This window comes from Scleropages formosus, chromosome 1 (assembly GCF_900964775.1).
Source record: "Scleropages formosus chromosome 1, fSclFor1.1, whole genome shotgun sequence".
In the NCBI taxonomy this organism is placed as follows: Eukaryota; Metazoa; Chordata; class Actinopteri; order Osteoglossiformes; family Osteoglossidae; genus Scleropages; species Scleropages formosus.
Genome location: NC_041806.1, coordinates 36,432,398 through 36,451,829, shown reverse-complemented (window position 1 = coordinate 36,451,829; position 19,432 = coordinate 36,432,398). Strand labels below are relative to the sequence as shown.

The 19,432-nt window shown below is 39.5% G+C and overlaps 1 protein-coding gene across 2 annotated transcripts; it reads left to right on the top strand.

Moving 5' to 3' along the window:
- Positions 1-1,072: 1,072 nt before the first annotated feature.
- On the top strand, positions 1,073-19,106 carry mia3 (MIA SH3 domain ER export factor 3). Of its 2 annotated transcripts, XM_018743790.2 has the most exons (28): positions 1,073-1,556; positions 2,696-2,829; positions 3,356-3,442; positions 3,716-6,173; positions 6,305-6,604; positions 6,696-6,829; positions 8,273-8,404; positions 8,490-8,511; positions 8,605-8,693; positions 9,218-9,295; positions 9,704-9,814; positions 9,895-9,966; positions 10,062-10,166; positions 10,565-10,687; positions 10,860-10,962; positions 11,448-11,503; positions 12,071-12,161; positions 12,271-12,409; positions 12,656-12,818; positions 12,961-12,996; positions 13,089-13,156; positions 13,297-13,394; positions 13,790-13,903; positions 15,022-15,090; positions 15,192-15,238; positions 16,128-16,193; positions 16,702-16,972; positions 17,154-19,106. In XM_018743790.2, exons 1-28 carry the CDS (start codon positions 1,400-1,402, stop codon positions 17,465-17,467), a joined length of 5,637 nt encoding a protein of 1,878 aa, XP_018599306.2. In that variant the 5' UTR covers positions 1,073-1,399; the 3' UTR covers positions 17,468-19,106. The 2 variants fall into 2 exon arrangements, with proteins under 2 accessions (XP_018599306.2, XP_018599307.2); XM_018743791.2 differs by lacking the exon at positions 16,128-16,193 and having other exon boundaries at positions 1,074-1,556.
- The last annotated feature ends 326 nt before the right edge of the window (positions 19,107-19,432 follow it).

Sequence of the window (19,432 nt, the reverse complement as noted above, 5' to 3'; positions counted from 1 at the left end):
TGGAGGTACAGCATTTCTCGCTTTCTGCAAACAGTGTTGCATACGTATTAGTGACGCCTATCAGCTGGAGTGAGGAAAGTTATTGTCATTTCAAACAAACGATATACTGGTGCACCTGTAAAACTTTTTAGAGCAAAACAAATTTTGATTTTCACAACTTAAAAAGTTCGTTTCCTAGTAATGTATTTAACGTGGTTTTGCAGTCGATTTTCACTGAATCGCGAATGCAGCTCGTTAAACACTGTGCCGCGCTCTGTGTGTCCGCAGCCAACAGACACCGGCGCACGTCAGGAATATATTATAAACGGGTGCGTCCGAGGACCGGACTCAGAATCATGTCCACTTTGGTCACGCGTATCTTATTCCCCACTGTCCACATAACCATTATGTTATGCATTCGTTGCAGGTGTTAAGAGATTACTGCGCTTAGAGTGTACTTAAAGATCTTTGTTTAACGTTTTTTTGTTTTATGCTTGGGGGAAATCGATAAACACTACTTTCTAGTCTTTCTTTCACTTTTTTGGGCGGATGTGCGCCCTCATCTCTTTGAGGACGTATTCTTCCTGAAGGACTGACACAATCCTACCGTAAGGGGGCGTCTCTCCTCCTAAATTCATGGAGGACGAAAATATTTTTACTTTAGGAAGTAGTTGTCATTTTTGAGTCTCTGGGTCACTATAAAATATTGGTCATAATTCATAATTGAATAAAACACGTCGTATGTTGTGTTCCGACAGGGGATAACCCTCGCTAAATGGCGTAATTTTGCAATTTCGTGTGGCAGTACAGTATTTCACTTTGGACTTTTAAATGCAAGTCATATGATCCCAAGGAGAATTTGGTTTTGTATTTTAAATAGTCTGCAAACATTTCTAAAGCGACAAATAACCCAAGAGCAGTCAATGCACATTTGGTTTTAAATAGCTGTAGAGCACTGCACTCAGTCAGTGAAGAATCTAAATGTCCATACGGCCTTAGTCGTACTCGTTCTGTATGGACAATTGTTGGTACAATCCTGCATTTAGGTGTGGTTGGTTTAACGTCTGTCGTTGGTAAACATGAACCTCCCATGTTTAATTTGTAAGTGCGTTTTATCCCAATACACATACAGCCACCTATGTAGTAGGCGAGGCGGCTTCGTCATAGCGTGCTTCTGAACAATTCTATTTTAATGTAGGATTTATTAAAAACATTTAACGGCAGCACCGAGCATTATTTAGAGCACTTTTTGAAATTACATCTTCGGCTCTTCAACTTTCCTCAGGGCATCGGGTGGCTGTAATTTGACTCCGCGCGGCCACATCCTCGAGGAACGTCCTGCGTGCTCCACGCGCCGCGCTCTGCAGATCTGCTGACGTGTCGGCTCGGCTGGCTGTGGCTCGCGCAGCGCGCACTGCTCATGCTCGGCCAACCAGCGGCTGTAGCCGTCGCACCGCGAGCCAGGATGGCGGTTCACGTCGCGCTTTTATACCTCTGTATTTTGCTGCTTTGCATAAACGCGTCGGCGGACAGGAGGTTTTCGGACTTTAAACGGTGCGCCGACGAAGAGTGCAGCAGTAAGTATCGGCGGCCAGGTGAACTTTGGATGCCGGGAGCCTCGGGCTCCCACGATCACTGTTGTTGTGTTGATACGGTTGCCCTGTAAACGTCCTGGGAAAGGCAGCGGCGCAGTGTGAGGAATGCGATGGACGCGCTTTTCGTACAACTGAGGACGACAGCGAATAAAGAAAGATTTTCGGAATACGGCACCGATGGATAATTCGCCGAGACGTCGCGTGACTCACTCGTTGTGAACACCCTCTGTTAACTTGGTTTGGCAGTAACTCTGTGAGCCCACTTTATAAACGACTCACACTTATTATAGAAGATCTTCGTTTGCGCAGCTGTCCTCGTTGAGTTCAATGAAAGTGACTCTTATTATGTAATAATTTAAATGCGATCTTGTTGCTGTCACTTGCTAATGAAGCGCTTTTTCCACTCTCGAATAACGGCCGGATACACTGATTGACCAAGGCTAGGTTTTATTTATGTTTGGGAAAAACCCATTAGGTAATACACATAAGGTCATTTAAACAAAAATATCTCTAACCTAACTAGAAATTGTATTTGTGTATATTTGGTTCCTTATAATATTCTCTCCATATAGTTTTTCTTGCCAGTAAAATATGTATATACTATGTGCCTTAAAAACGGGGAGGGGTGTCCCCCATACCCACTGCCAATATTTGTGTATATTTAGTACAATTTTTTTTCTGATGCCAATATCTGAGAAATTGTTATGCCACTGACATGTTGTAATGCAAATATTACATTTATTCCTTTATCTGATGCTTTTCTCAAAAATGACTTATGTTAATCTACCTACAATTATTTACCCCTTTGTACAGTGGAGTAATTTTTACTTGAGCAATTTGAGGTTGGTACCTTGCTCAAGGGTACTACAGCCAGAGGTGAGATTCAAACCTGTGGCCTTTGGGTCCAAAGGTAGCAGTGCTAACCACTACACTACCAGCTGTCCCCACATTACATCTTCCAAAGGGTTTTAAGAATTTATTTTTTGGGAATGTTATGTCCTTTGGTTTACTATTTCAGTGTTCCATAGACAATAGAAACATATACTGTAAGTAGGCCTTCTCAAACTATAATGTTTCTGAGAGAAATGTTGCAAATAACTGCTTTGTTTCCTTCTCCACAGTGTTGTTGTGTAGGGGCAAAGCCTCACAAGATTTTACTGGACCGGATTGTCGGTTCCTGACTCTTAAAAAGGGAGAGACAATATATGTCTACTATAAACTCTCAGGAAGAAGGCCAGATCTTTGGGCAGGAAGTGTAAGTATGAATTGAAATGATTACCTTTTCAGTTGGTGTTTAGTTGTTATACTTATGTTAAGCATCTATGGTATTTGCTACATACACACACCTGGGCTTTTGTAGTACAGCGTTCAACAGGAAGCATCTCGCTGAGTGGCAATACAACAGGAACAATGTGTGGGGTTTGAACTGGACACCTTCTGTTAAACTTTTTGGGAACTGGTAGTGCCGTTGCAGACATGTATAGGGGTTGCTGATGAACAAATAATGTGGAGTATCAATGTAGAAATAACCAATGAAAAATTACTTCCATATGTTTAGAAGTGATCTTGTATTTGTGTTTTGCATACATGAGAATATACTGGAATTTATTAGACAGATGTTGGGCAGTTTTCTTATGAGAGAGTTACCAATTAAAATGTGAAGTTGTCCAGTGAGAACCTATGGCAAAATCACTCCTTTAATCCAATCAGTAGATGTAAAGTATGAATTTATGTTCTTTGAAATAGAAAAAGCATGTGTTTAATTTGTCAATGTTTTCTAGATTGGAAACACATTTGGCTATTTTCCAAAGGACCTGCTTGAAATCAATCACATATACACAGACAAAGAGGTAGAAGTTCCTGCAGAGGTAAGCAAATATTTTTTAGCCTATTCTTTAATCAAGTAAGCAATTAACATTTTTAACAGTGACTTCCTGGCAAAGTAGACAAAAAGACATTCTTATCTCCAAGCCATATTTTGAAAACTTTGTACTTACTGTAACAGCTATTGCTTGTTTATATTGGGGTTCCTTAAATATTTTTAACAGGCTAAAACCCAGTGGCAGAGCCATTATTTTAAAACAAGCTGTAAACATTATGTAGTAATGTTCAACTGTTGTTTCTAAATTATTTTTTGACAGGAAACGGATTTTGTATGTTTCGATACGGGTCTTGATAAATTTGAAAGTTATGACCTAGATGCCTTATTGGCAGCAGCTGCATTGTTAACCAAAAATGATGGCAGTGATGTTGAGATCAACGCTGATGTGGAAGAGCTGGCCAGTGAATTGTCACGAAATGAAAATGATCACAGAATGAAGGAGGATCTGCAGTCTGTAAATAATGACCCTGTAAAGACTTCTGTAAGTAAGACTGACTTAGAGGAAAAAGAAGGGAAGGATCTTGGTGATTGGGGAACTGAAGATTCCACTCAGATCTTGTCACAAGAGCAGAATGAACCTTTAGATACTGAAGAAATGGAATATGAAACTCAAGCAGAGTTGCTAATTGAAAGTAAAAAAGATGACATGAATGGAGACCAGTTAACAGGATCTACAGTTTCAGATGTTGCTGAGCCTGAGAAAGACCGAGCTCATACTGCTTCTTCAGACAAGCACAAAACAATTTTAACCATAGACAGTGTTGATGTGCAAAAAGAGAAAACATTTTCAGAGGGAAACGTTGTCCCTGAACTGAAAACTAAGTTTGGGTCAACATTTGATGCTGTTACTTCAGATGACATAGACACTTGGCATGTGACCCCTTCAAATGAGGTGGAGAAAAAGGAGATGGAAAACCAGTCTGTAAATAATGACCCTGTAAATGATGAAACGACTACTTTGAAAGAAACTCCACTGCTTTCTTTTTCTGAGGACAACAATTTTCTGTCAGAGCCAAAGGACATTTCAAAAGCTTCTCATTCAGTGGAAGAAAGTGACTTCCGTACAGTGCTGACTGAAAACCAGGAAGACAAGGGTGTCGAAGTGGATGAAGCCGTGGGAACGTCATTGAGTGATACTGTTTTTGCTGTTGATGATGAGGAAGAGGCAACTGCAGCAACCACATTAGAAGAGGAAGATGGGGAGAAAGATTTTCAGTTGGAAATGTCTGAAAATGATGAAAGAGCAAAGGAAGAAAACGTACAACTCCTAGCATCTGACTTTAACCAAGAACACAAAGAAACAACACATACAGACAAACATCCTCCTGATGACTCTATTTCTGATGAACATTCAGAACCTAACATTAATGACCCTGAAAATGATGTGTCTAGTATCAGTTCACAAAAACCTTTACTGGAAGAAATACCTGATAAAGCTGAGTTAAAAGTTGTAGAAACATTTGACAAAACTTCTAATCAGCTTGAATTGTCAGTACCTGGTACAGATACAGAAAACTCTGAACATTTAGATGAACATGAAGGGGACTCTTCACAAAAAACAATGTCTGAACAGTTATCTGAAAAGTTCAGTGCAGGAAATGGCATCGTGGATCTTGAAATCAGCAAGGTTACAGTTGAGGCATCAGATAATCATCTGACTGAACAAGACTTGGACACAGCAGAGAAAGCAAGTGTCACTCCCACACTGACCCACAGTAAACCCTCTGAACTTCAAGATGAACAATTGTCAGGTAATGCATCTGACCCCAATTTAGATATAGCCCCTGATGTGGAAATGAGTGAGAAAGTAGATCGGGTAAAGAATGAGATCACAGACATTTTCAAACAAACACTGGACAAAGAAACAGATAATTACAAAACAGAAAATGAAACAAAATTTCGTGAAGTATTTGATTCCAAAGAAGACACAACAGACCAAGAGGAGTTGTTACTTGAAGATGAAAATGCTATGCTGTCCAAAGTATCCAAAGTAGAGCATTTAGAACCACACAAGGATATAAACATTGGACACAAAAATGCAAATCTACAGGACAAAGAAATTCAGACCAATCCAGAGGTTCAACAGCCTGAAGAATTTTTGGAAACTATTGAAATGGAAGAACAATCTCTTGGCTCTCCTAGTCAAGGTGGAGCATCTGTTTCTCCATCTGAGAATGTAGAAATCGGAAAGGAGATTGTGTCTGTAAATTCTAATGAAGTTGTTTCATCCTCATCTGATGCAAAAAGCACAGAGAAGCACACTGAAGAACTAGATGTGCAGAATGAGCTGCAATATGATGACTGTGAAAAGCAGCTTCTGCTGTTAAGAAGCCACGTTGAGGTTCATGATTTAAAGCGCTTTTACAAGTATCTGGGCCCTCAGAACCTTCTTACGGTGGAGGCTATGTTCTCTGATCTAGACCAGGAGATGAGAGTAACAAAGCTTTCACATGCTGGCACAAATGAAGAAATTCAGCAGTCACTGGAAAGCATATTGGAAGCCTCAGAGACCTCCATTCTAGATGAAATTGAGAAAATGCTGGATACTCGTGAGTTGAAGGACACAAACTTACAAGAGATAGATGGAACTTTCCTTGATGAAGAGGCTGCAATTTTGGATGACTTCCAGGAGTTAGCATTCCAGCTGCGTCAGAAGTATTCGACAGCCAGTGAAAGTACTCCTCTGGCCTCAGAGGATCCACTCCATACAGATTCAGGTAAGAAGTTGGAAAAGATGTCTACATTTGTAAAAGTATACATTTTGCACTGTACTTTTATGTAAGCAGATGTTTGTATTGTTACAGTTAAAAGGGGAAAAAAATTAAATGCATACAAACCATGTTTTCAGATGAAACAGAAATTTCTGCAGTTGCAAAGGACACAGAGAATCTTACGGTGACTACTACTGGGGATGCAGAACCAGCAAAAAATGTAGAAGAACTTCAGAATGATTCCCTGGGTAGTAACCCTGGCACTCCACACCATGGGACAGAAAGAAACTTTGAGGAGGATGGAGGTCACTTCAACAAAAACAAAGATATTCAGGGAACTTTCAAGGAATCCGAAGACATCCAAAGAAGCCCACAAGCAATTCTGGAAAACCCTTTGGATATGGGATTTGGTTTTGAGGTTGAAAACCCATCTACAGGTATTCTTTGATACGAGTAAAGCAATTCTTCAGTTTTGCGGTACATGAACTTCCTAAATGTTTAACAAAATATGTAACATAACATCCACAGGGTCTATGGATTCAGCTGGCATTTCAGATTACCAGGAAGAAGAACCACAAATTGATTCCTCCACATCTGACATTCTACCCTCTGATAGCTCATGGATTTTAGCACAGGAGTATTTGGGAGTGTATGCTGAAATGGTAAGTATAAATTTCACTGTCTGAAGTGTGCGTATATACTATTTTGCATGCCGGCGGTTTTGTATTGTAAAATGCTTTGTTTGTATTAAACAAGTAAATTGTTGGTGAAAATTACATTCGATAAACCTTGTATGTTTTAAAATGTGAGTGTCACAGCTGCTCGAGTCTCTTTAATTTTCTTAGCGTGAAAACATTAGACGCAAGTACAAAATTGTGTTGGTCTTGTCTGCAAGGCAGTACCGCTGTCGGAAGATGTTTACATGTGTAGCTGGTTGGCCGCAGTCTGATGACGCACTAGGTTTGTCGGCATATTAACGCGTCGCTCTTAGTGTGACGCGAAATGTTAGGGTCGTTCACCGTTGACGTGTTCTAATTGGGGGCCGAAGTTCACTTGCAGTTCACTTGGAAGACCTGCTGGAATTTAGTAAACTTACTTCCCAGTTTTATTTCGGGGTCCGGTGTACATTGGAAGCAGATGTTTAAAGTAGAATTTAATTTGATTTTTAGTAGATCGGTGCGGTTTTAAACTCGTACGGAGGCCTCAGAGATAAGTCTTTTCTGAGCGCGGAACCGTTGCTCTCGCGGCTCTGAGATCATAGTGCGGAGGTGGTTCGTGTGGCCTGATCACCACCATGACGGGATTTTAAAGTTTTCTAAATCCGAAGTGGATATCTGGGTTGGTGCAGCAAAAGAAACGCGCTTTTACTTCACGATGGATTCGAAAGACAGGACGACTTCTGCAAACGCCCATGGACTGGACCGCATTGCTGCATGTCACGTCTTTTTGAGGAAGACCGCCTCAGATGTGAGCACTGCGATGTGTAGCTCACTTCACTTGTCCCCGTTGATCGATTGATGCTCATTTAGCTTGAGTAGAGTGCTAGCTGTGTGTCCGTTTTGCACAGCACGTTGTGGTTGAAACGTGAAGTGGCAGAAGCCGGATTAGCTAATAAATAAATGACTTTTTTTATGCTTTCCAGTGGCTGCAAATGTTTAAATGTAAAAGTTAACTTCTTGTAAAACGTTTACAGTTCCTTCACTATGGTATTTTTAAAGGCACAGTTTCAGTTTGCATCGTTATCGTAGTCGACGTTACACTTGCTATTCTGTGTAATTGTTAGTGTTCAGTAGAAGTTTAATTCCACTTAGTTTTCACAAATTTGTTTTTATGTTTAATTTAAATGCAGATGAATGCCTGTCCTTTCCATACCACTAAGTGCTTTCTGCCTAGTGTGAGGTTTAATAGGATAAACTTAATCCTACAAATCTTTAAACTTGGTTTTGTACACAGACCTGCTGCTTCCACAGTACTATGTACATGGCTTTGCATAAATTTTTCTCCTCTCCGCATTGTACGCAGAGTAAATAATTTTTGTAACATAAATAATTAGATGTATTTATTTTAAAGCAAATCATGGTAATGAGTGTATCTGTTCTCATAAGGTAATTGCTGCGCTGCCTGAAGAATGGAAACCAGGCCCGACCTTCTACGGCTTTCCCTGGGAGCCTGTGGTAGTGACAGCTGTAGTGGGAATCTTCACCATTCTGGTTTTTACCTGGAGAACCGTTTTGGCCGTAAGTCAGAAAGTACAGCAGCCTTGAGTGATTTGTATAGCTGACTACTACTACTTCTTTTAACAATGCTTTTTCCTCTCATTAGGTTAAAAGCAGAAAGTATCAGCGTAAGTCTCCCAGTTTTATTTGAAACAAAATAATCAACATTGTGTCACTCATATAGAGTTTAAGTTTTTCCATTTCTGTTTGTGCTTCTTTAGTGACAGAGAAGCAACTTTCAGATCACATAAAGAAGCTTTCCGATGAAAAGGGTGATGCCCTCACAAGAATATCACAACTGAAAAAAAAGGTAAGCAGGGTTGACTGCCTTACTGAAATTAGTGCGTGCAAACACTGTACAGAGCCCTGAACTTCATCCTGTTTCCTGAAGCTGTAATCCAGTAATTTATTTTTATCTTGATGAGGACAGTGTTTAGATTTAAATGTTTGGTAATATTTTCTCAGATACATTTAAATGGATGGTTTTAGCCTAGGTATTCAGTTTAGTATTTCAATTATTATCCATGCTTGTTCTCTTATTTATTCAGATGCTCAGGTGAAGTTCGGTATTTATTAAAACACCTTATTTTCAGATCAGTTAACTGCTGGTGTGCTTCAAATTTGTATATTTATGTATAAATATTGGGTAGCTTATTATTACAGTTAAGCATTTTAAAGATGTCAGTTTCATTAATTAACGGGAAATCAGATTTTGTGTAGGATATGTAACACTAGTATAGGCATTCTTTTACAGTCCATCTCTGAAGTCAGGGTTTCATGATTAGGTATAAACATCTAACATTAAAGGAATTTGCTGTTTTTCTTTCTTTTTAGATCTCTGAAAATGAAGAGAAGTTAAAAGAATCTGAAAAATGTGCATCTTTGTCACAGCGTGAAAATAGGAAGCTTGAGGTGAGTTTCTGTAAAAAATTATGAATTGATTAGCCTTCAGTAATTGCTGTGCAGTGCTGTAATGTTTAGTATCTGCATGTTGTGTTTCTGGAAAGCTGTTCAGAAACAGTGCATGTTCAGATTAGTTGTGCATTAAGTAAATATTTTGTTTGTTTTTATTTTGCAGTAAGTAGCTTATTATTGCAAGTTTATATGGAGGAAAGCATAAGCTAAATCAGTAAATGTCAATGTCAGACACACTGGTACCCAGCAGCAAAATGTTACTGTTTCCCTTGGACAATTCTGCCTTCTGTCAGTATTCTTACTGAAGTTATCTGGCTACTTTGATATAATTCACTGTATGAAGTTGCCATATCCTCTGTCAGCATCACTAGGGGTTTTGTAAAGATGTTCACTTTTGTCCAAAAGAAATCTTTAAAGGAGCTCCAGAAGCGAAATGAACATATGGCTGAGAAAATAAGCACCTTGAATTGTGCCATGAAAGAGGAGAAGAGGAGGAGCCTGGAACAAGCTGATCTGGTAAGTTGATTTTCAGTAAGGGCTCTCTTTCACCATGCAGTTAAGTTGCTCTGTTTTAATTGTGTCTTCTTTGTAAACAGATAACAAAAAATGAAAAGGCAATTGAAATGTTTAACAGCATCGTAAATTCCAACAAGGATGAACTTGCTAAGGTAACTTGCCTAATTTTTTTTTTTTTTTCCCCCCAAAGCTGTTTTTTTGGTTGTCTTTGTGTAATAATCACATTGCCTTAATATTTATGCAATAGGTTCAAATCCTCCTGGATGAAGCCAGAATCAGAGAAGAAGCTCTTAAAGTTCAGTTGATGTCCTTTGAAAAGGAAAACAACTCTTTAAAAGAGCAGAAAAAATCTGTAAGTAAAATGCAATATAACTTTTTTTTTTTTCTTTTATGTGTACTTTTTTTCTTGTATTGAATAGCATTTGTGTTAATATGTCTAATGGGCAGCTGATTGTGTAGGTATTAAAACTGCTGCCTTTGAACCCCAAGGTTGCAGGTTCAAATCCCACCTCCAACTGTAATGCCCTTGAGCAAGGTACTTAGCATAAATTTCTCCAGTAAAATTACCCAGCTGTGTAAATGGTTGTAGGTAATGTAACATTGTAAGTCACTTTGAAGAAAAGCATTTCCTAAATGAATAAATGTCATGGTATTTGACGTGTTTGAGTTTACAGATCTACAGTTGTCTGAGATGGTTATAAGATAGTTTGTCTAAATACCTGATTTTGTTATTAAATTTTACTTTCAAAGCTATTATGTGATGCTAAGAACTGGGAGGAGAAGTACCAAAATCTTAGTGAAAAGATTAAGATCTTCCAGAGGGCCCAGAAAGAGTTAGAAGACACTCTTGCACATAAAGAAAATGAGATTGAGGTGAGTTACATTTTTTTCCCAGTAATCTTTTTTTTGTCATTGGTGAATTTCTTTTCAAAAAAGGCCCATTTCATCTGCCTTGCATAACTGTACTATCTTGGTACACTAAAGGAATTAAGATGTTACGCAGGTTGGAAAAGTCTGCTGAATGGACATTGTTTCTTTTGTGCAGATTCTGTCTGATTGTATTGCTGAGCTGCGGCAGCTAGAGGTTTGTGAACATGCAAACCAACAGGAAGGAGATGATCAGATCCTGGCAAATGGAGAAGCTATGAGTGAGTTCCTTACTTGTTAGATATTGTTTTCCTTGACTTCTACTGTAAAATAAGGGAACAGATCACCAAGCTAAATTTGTAGGGCTTTTTTTTTTTTTTTCCACTTCTCCCCCCCTTCATGAAGTTGTTTTAATTAAGCTCCTCATTGAATAAATTGCATTTCAAAAATGTTTTGAATTCTGTGTTTGAGGACTACTTGAAATCTTTGGTCATGATGAATTGTGTTGAGGAAATCCCATTATCCTGAAGATATCAAAACATTTGCATTTAAGTGCAAATTGAATGGTTCACAAATTAAGAATGTATTCAAAATTTTCATATGTTAGTCATTTTATTTTTTGTATTTCACCAAAAAGAAACAATTAAACTTCAGTTTTATTGGTATATACCATGACAACACACAATTATATAGTTATGTCCTGGTACTGAAAATTTGTTCTGTGGTTCTTTTGAATTTATAATGTGTTTTTTATTATTATTCAAAGACAAGAAGAGTGATGCAATGAAAATTAGGATCAAACAGATGATGGATGTCTCACGGGTAATTCCGTTTGTATATCGCTTTGCTCATACTGTGCACACACCTTTTGAGTATAGGAAATATCACAGAAAATATGAACTGTATGCAGTAAATCAGTTTATCTGCCATGTTTGCTGCAGAACACTTCATATGGTTTACACATTGACAATGAGGACACTACATAGGCATCCATGCAATGAAGGGTGGGAAGGTGATTTACTTATTCACATTAGGCACAATTTAACAGTACAGGGCAACAGAGGAGAGGAAAACAAAGGCTCCTGTAGAGAAACAGTTTAGTAAGTAGTAAATAAATCTCTGAGGAACTAAGGACACAGTGGCTGCCTCCTTTCCAGGCACTGCAGTTACATAACCAAGTGAGTAGAAGACAGAAAGCTGTAGAGCTATATAAATACTTTGTCATTTAATTAAAAATAATCAAAAACCAATATATTAACCAGATCACAGGCAGTAATGTAGTTGGTTACCTTTTTTTGCTTTCTATAAATATTTGGTTAAATTTGGATGCTTTTTCCAGATGCAATACTTGACTTCTGTAATCATATGTTAAATAATTATACATTATAGGTGAAGGCTACTCTGTCAATTGTTGAAGAGGAACGGAATACATATTTGGCTAAACTGTTGACTGAGGAGAAACAGAGGCATGAGCTGGAAGGTTGGTAATGCATTTTGTTTATGAGCAGCTTTGTGTGTGTGTGTGTGTGTGTGTGTGTGTGTGTGTGTGTGTGTGTGTGTGTATAAACTATCCTGAATTTTCATCCCAGAACAAATCAAGAAGATGGAGCATGACCGAGCTTCCTTGAACAGTGAGAAATGTCAACTGGAAAACCAGTTCAAGACCATTCAACAAAAACTAGAAATTATGAATGAGATGTACCAGCAGAAAGAGAATGCCCTACAGCAGTAAGTGAAGGCCATTTCAGTGGAAGAGTGCTTTACTTGAATTGTAAATTATGTAACGGATATGTGGTGCATTTACAAAATTTTGTAGTGCATAAATTGTGTATACTCCATTCAAGAAATATGTAAAAGGCCCTTTAAAGGGCATTAAAAAAAACATTAAATTAGGGCATCCAGGACATCAGAAGACTTACTTGGAGCTGGTCCTTGTTATAGCAGCATCCAAAGTACACATTTTGTTCATTGTAGGAAACTATCTCAGGAGAAATTTGAGCGCCTTGAGAAGGAAAACAAGCTTTCTGAAGTAGATGGGAAGGCTTTGCAGGCAGAGGAGGAACTCAAGGCTTATAAGAGGAGGATCCAGGAGATTGAGGATGAGCTGCAGAAAACTGAACGTTCATATAAGGCTCAGGTCAGCAGCTCCACTCTGTCCATTGTCAGTATAAGGCACTCAACTTTGCTGTACAAACCAAACTGTGTTGCTTAGTCATTTGCTCTATTCTTGTAATTTTGTCAAATGCACCGTGTCTTCACTGCCTCATGTTTTTCCACAGATTGCTGCTCATGAGAAAAAGGCACACGAGAACTGGGTAAGTAAGCACAGTTAAAATTACTTTCCCCTCCCCCCCCCCCCATAATGGCTACACTGTAGTCACAATCTGTGAATTGCATTTTGCTGTAGCTGAATGCACGTGCAGCAGAACGAGCTCTGGTAGAAGAAAAAAGGGAAACAGCCAATCTTCGTCAGAAGTGAGTTCAGTAGCTTCATTTGTGGGTATTAGTATTGGCAAATTCATAAAGTTATTTTAAGACCAGCAAACTGCAGATTGTGTATTTCATGATAAACAAATTAGTAAAAATGGTGGCTTTTTTGGGGTTGGGTTTCTTAGGCTTGTCGAAGTCAGTGATAAACTGGCTGAATTCCAGAGACCACTTTTCAAGCCCACACCTTCCCGCTCTGATCGACAAATGCAGCCTCTCCGTAGAGGTAGGCCCTTATCTATTTGTAGCTCTTATCCTTTCTGCCATTGTAGTTGTCACTATGGTAACCCACACACTCCTGGATTACTTTTATGGTTTTGTTGATTTTCTTCTGTCACGGTCACTATTGCTCAACACTTGGGGAAAAATAAATTAAATTAATGCATTAAATCATTGGTGTCAGCACAAGCCTTATCCTATGGTACCTAACGACGTAAATGGTCGTTATTTTTGGGAAACAAGAGAGACAACATAATTCAAAATGGAAAGTATTAAGTTGCTAATTTAGAAAATGACTATTATGGCTCAGGCTACTAACTTTGATAGAATTACTAGTATTACGCCTAACACCGGTCATGCTGCAATATATGTTTAAAGAAATGGTTTAAATAATTTGAACAGATGATTCCTATGGGCCCTCTCCTGTGAGCGGAGGTGCTCCATCACCTCCTTTAATGATCGAGGGGCCTGGAAGATCCCCCTCAGCACCTGTTGGCCGGCGAAATGAACCCTTTGGTGAGTCTGTTAGGTCATTCCTTTATCCACTTATCTTACATTTATTTTTTTAGCAGATGCTTTTCTCCAAAGCAACTTCCAGTGAACTCTATGTAGTGTTATCAGCCCACACACCTTATTCACCAAGGTGACTTACGCTGCTAGATACACTACTTACAGTGGGTCACTCATCCATACATCAGTGGAACAAACTCTCTCTGTGTGACTCTCACACTATGGGGGAACCTGAAGAGCATGTCTTTGGACTGTGGGAGGAAACCAGAGCACCCGGAGGAAACCCACGCAGACATGGGGAGAAACTCCACATGTAGCGTTTCGGACCACAAGAAGATAATAAAGGATTTTTTTAAAATAACCTCAGTGGGAAATCCTTACACGACCAGTGTCTTGTGTTATGTCTCAGGAGTAATAATTGTCTTTGGGGTAGGAAATGGCAAGGCTTGCAAACTCCACACAGACTAAGAGGAGATCGAATCCATGTCCTCTCACACTACCCAGGTGCTGTGAGACAGCTGCGCTACTTGCTGTGCCATAAATTATGGATGGAATAAAGTAGCAAAAATCACTTAGAGGTAATTTTTGCTACTTTATTCCATCCTTAATTTACATGGTCTGTTACACCATTTTTCCCAGTGCGCTCTTCATTTCTTCTCATCCATTTCTGTATTTCTGCCACCTTGTAGTTGTCAGTGATTATACTTTACCTTACTGTTTCCTTAGATGTAGCCTCTTCCCCCCCCCCCCCCCCTTTCTACAGATACCGTTACTTTGTTTGCACAGTCCTTTTTACCTATGAATAAACTCAAGTATCTTAAGGCTTAGCCACTATACTCATGCTGCTGTACTTAAGTTGCCTCCTAAGCGGATGCCAGTCTTTGTGAGCCATCCTTGCTTCTATATTTTAAGTAATATTAGTCCCCAAATGAAGGTTGCAGCTGTTCACTTGGAATGTTGACACTTTTTTTGGGATACAGGCATCCTACTATGTTTTCTGTTCAGTTCCTCTTAAATGATAGATGGAGAAACCTGTACCTGGACTGTTGGAAACAGGATGTTTTATGTTTATAAGGCTGGTAAAATAGGATGAGCTTTTTGATCAAATTTACTTTTTATTGCAGGTCCACGGCCCCCTTCTGACCCACATGGAAGATATTCAGACCTTGGACACCCCTTGCCTGCTAGATCTGGTATATTTATACTCATTTACAGTGCACCACTTATAAAAGGTATGCTGATTTCCATACATCTATTTCAGTGATTCCAAAATACTGCATTACCTTTCCCATAGATGCGTATGCCCCTCGGACATCTTCTCCCAACACTCCGGATGGATCTGTGAGTAACCCCCCCGCCCCCCCTTTTCTAACTACACATAGCAGAGGGTATCAGTCATTCAGTAATTTCTGCATTGAGTCTATACTGAAGTCACAGAAATTCAATACCTAATGTGTGTCTGTGACTCCTGGTTTTAATTTCACCAGTTTTCCTACAGATGTACATTTTTTTGATTAAAAATGCATGTACATTTTTTGGTATCCGTAGTTTAATAATACAATGATCAGCTAAACGGATTTTACAAATATTGATGTTTCATTTGCTTTTAATTTAAAAATGCATTATCTTTATGCCTCTTTTAGGTTTCTTGAGTTGTGCTATGTGAACACCATGTCACTTGTGTTACCGTGCATATTAAAAGAACAGATGCATTTGATTGTATCTATTCTTTAAGTAGAAATAAACTGTCCACTAAATCTAAGATGGTTTTCCATTTTTATGTAAATCAAAAAAGTTAATTTTTCAGACATTAAATCTTTGATATAATGGGTGGTTGTGGTTTTTGTAATCCTTTCGCTAGTGAATGCAGTGCACAAGATGATCAGGAACTCTAGACAGTTCCTTCCATAAAGAAGCCCTGAATTACTGCTGTCTGCAATGTTTTGAACATGTCACTAGGATTGATATGTTGTCCGGTGCACTGAATTAAAGCACCAGTTTTAAAAGTGGTGGGAGATAAAGGGCTACTTGTGCTAAAGGTGAACAATAAACTTAGTATTAACTTAGTACTTATCATAAATGGGTCATTTTAATAACTTTTGTAGGAAAGTGCATGCTAATTGATCCATTAGCATGTTTTCATTGCGACGATGGTGAGGACTGCAGCCTCTCTGCGTTTTGGTCACAGATTGTCTTGCTGTTTTCCCTGGTACATGTATATGCACTATAGCAGAGTGCCCCTGTAGAGTCAAAGGCTCAACCCTCTGCCGAGAGCTCCAGCCAAACAGCAGAGGCAGTGAGTATATGAGTGTGGTTCCTGATGCTGTTAGGAGCATCAGAAATCCTAGGTTTTTGTGGGTTTGAGTTTGGTGGCTGGACAACTTCACATAATGGTCCTGCTCTACATCTTGCGGCTCAACAAGGCTGGCCCTTCATATTAACGTGGAGTTATCTTTGAACGGGGGAAAAAGGGACTTGGCATATTTTCCTTTTCAAAAGATTCTACGTTAAGCTCTGTTAAAATCTTATTTCACAGCACGTGGTCTGATTGCTTGACTTGTTACATGGAGCTTTGTGGCAGGCTAACTGTACATGCATGTACATGCTAAGTGTACATTCTGGTGGGTTGCCGGGTGTGTATTAATATGATCTCAATGCATGATGTCCTTGTGGGGTTTTTTGGTTCTTTGAAAATTTGCAAATTCCTGCAGTCACCGTGAAGGAAATACATGAATTTGACCTGCTTTTTTCAGAGTTCCCCATTCACCAGTAAAATATAGATATTTGTTGTTCAATTTTTATAGGTCAGCTCTAAATCTCAAGGTCATCCATCATTCCTTGAGTCTCCAATCAGGGATGCTGCAGTCTCTGGTCCCTCCCCTCAACCTAAGGGGCATGGTCCTCCTGCCCCAAATGGACCGCCTCCTGCAGTGCTGCGCCCTCCCAATGGAGTTCCACCTTTGGTTCCACCTTTGATTCCACCTGTACCACCTCATCCTGCTATGGGCCCAGGCCCAGGACGCTTTGGCCCCACTGGACCTCCCCGCCTCTATGGGCCTATGCCTCCACCATATGGTAAGAGCTGACCACACCTCAACACTCCCTACAGTAGAATTTTTTTCTTATGTATTTTACAGCATTCTAACGCAGTCTCATGCTTGTAGTCTTCCGTGTGTGTCTTATCTGTTATGTATTCAAACTTTAATAGTTCTGTAAGGTGAGGAACATTTTAGTTCTTGCCTTCAAATTTCCTCAGTGCGAGGGCCACCTCCACCACCGAGAGGATATCCTGTAGGACCACTTCCTCCTTTTGGACCCCGAGAACTTCTCCCTGGGATTAGGAACCCCATGGCTGGTCCTCGAGAATATCCATTTGCATCCCGACCCCTGCCCCCTGGAGCCAATCCACCACCTGCTGGGAGGGACTACATTGGCCCTCCTCCCCACAATGTTCCCACAGGCCCTAGAGACTTCCCAGAGGGACCCCACTCTGGCCCTCCCATCAGAGACTCCTCCCCACAGCAGGGGCCACCTAAAGACACATCAACCACTTCGCACATCGAACCATGAGGCCACCAACATCATCAAAGCATGAATCCTGTATTGTACCAGGGATCCTTGTTTTGATTCTTGCAGGAAGAAAATAATAAAGGATTTTTTAAAATGACCTCAATGGGAAATCCTTACACCACCAATGTCTTGTGTTAAGTCTCAGGAGTAACAACTGTCTTTGGGGTAGGAAATGGTGAAGCTTGCAACTTTACTGGAGTCACTTGTGCAATATCACTTCCATCTATGTGTTGAGGATATGTTTAGAGGTTTTTAAAGAAATAGGGATAGTGTTTATGCTCTAAGATTTCCTGTGGAAATCCCTAAGAAAACTCAAACAGAAGAAGCATTGTTCATTCAGTCACTCAATTATAAAGTATTTGCTTTATAATTGTGAAGATCAGTTGTATAAAACAATGTCAAATGTTGTCTAGTGTTCTTAGAAATTTTAATAAATTTTCCAAAGGTAAAATATTTTACTGAGACCCTGTAGTACTTAAGGTTTGTTTCCTAATGGCTTTTATGGGGGGGGGCTTTAGAATTTAGTGGGAATTTTAAAAAAAAAAAAAAAAAAAAGAGTACTCATATATTGGTACTAACATTATTGATACAATGTGGCAAATGTGTAGGAATCATGGTAATGGTATATCAGTTTTGGTGAATTTCCATTGCTTCTATGGTGAATTGTAAATACTGTAAATGTCAGTCAAACACAGTCGTGATATACCCAGTCCAGACAGGCATGCTAATCCTAATTATTTCACTTTATCATAATTTACATTGTAAAGAAGTTTGTTTACGACTAATGTCTGTATTATACCACTTTTTGGTCATTTCTTTTAGACCCTAAAGTATGACTTGCGTTAATAAAAATTTCCAGCAGTATCACTAGAACAGAATTAAACTACAAATTTCTCAGAATGCTTTTGGAGTTTTATGCTGCTGTAACATACAGAATGCTGTTAACAGTTCCAGGGTCTCATCCAGTGGTTTACAACAAAAGCCTTCCTAATACAACTGCATTTTTTTTTGCCTGCAAGGCAATATGGGAGACTTGTCACATTGACAGTCTCAACATTAATGTATGCCACACACCCTGTGGTAACAGTGCAAGTACACCAGTAAAGAATGAACCTAGTAGTAATTAATCTCTGTGTGTCTTTGTTTACCACAACCATGTCCCCCGACTCCATGTTCCCTTGTCACTTCCCCAAGTGTACACACAAATTCCCCCTTATACCACCTTAAATAAAGCCTTAATGTCAATATCAAATGAAGATTATCTGGCAGTGTATTGGTTAGTGCTGTTACCTTTAGATCTAAAGGTTGCTGGTTTAAATCCCACCTACTGCTATGGTATCCTGTATTTGCACACTATGCAATTAAATAAGCTCAGGAAAAATGTGCTAATGTGCAGTACACTGAACAAAACTATTAACCCAAGGTGAAAAGAGGAAACCCCAAAACATCTACAGTTCTACAAAATTTAGCGTAAATGTGATTGTGAATCATATATCACACAAACATTCTGTGGTCAGTATCACACAGGTAGCCAGCGCATGTATTTTACAATATCTTGAGTCTGTTTGGAAAAATGGGTAGATTCTGTTAGGGGGGTGCGGTGGCGCAGTGGGTTGGATTGGGTCCTGCTCTCCAGGGGGTCTGGGGTTCAAGTCCCGCTTGGGGTGCCTTGCAATGGACTGGTGTCCCCTCCAGCCTTACACCCTGCGTTGCCGGGTTAGGCTCTGGCTCCCTGCGACCCTGTATGGGACAAGCGGTTTCAGAAAGTGTGTGTGGGTAGGTTCTATATAAGCTATGCAGATGCAAAGGCATGTTTTAGGCAAGGTTGCTTTTAAAGCTGTCACAGGTCTCCCATCTGACATCATCTCAGGAGAGAAAATGCCAAATTATCAAATGTAATGGTACAACACTGGATTCTCGCACAAAGTGTAGCAGGTCTGCATGGTGCAAATGTAGCGATCAGGT

Bases quoted from the DNA above. Each gene is read 5' to 3' on its own strand.
- mia3 (XM_018743790.2), top strand. From the start codon at position 1,400: ATGCTCGGCCAACCAGCGGCTGTAGCCGTCGCACCGCGAGCCAGGATG. The intron at 9,296-9,703 runs GTGAGTTTCTGT...TTTGTCCAAAAG, and splicing joins GTGAAAATAGGAAGCTTGAG to AAATCTTTAAAGGAGCTCCA. The intron at 10,167-10,564 runs GTAAGTAAAATG...TTACTTTCAAAG, and splicing joins TAAAAGAGCAGAAAAAATCT to CTATTATGTGATGCTAAGAA.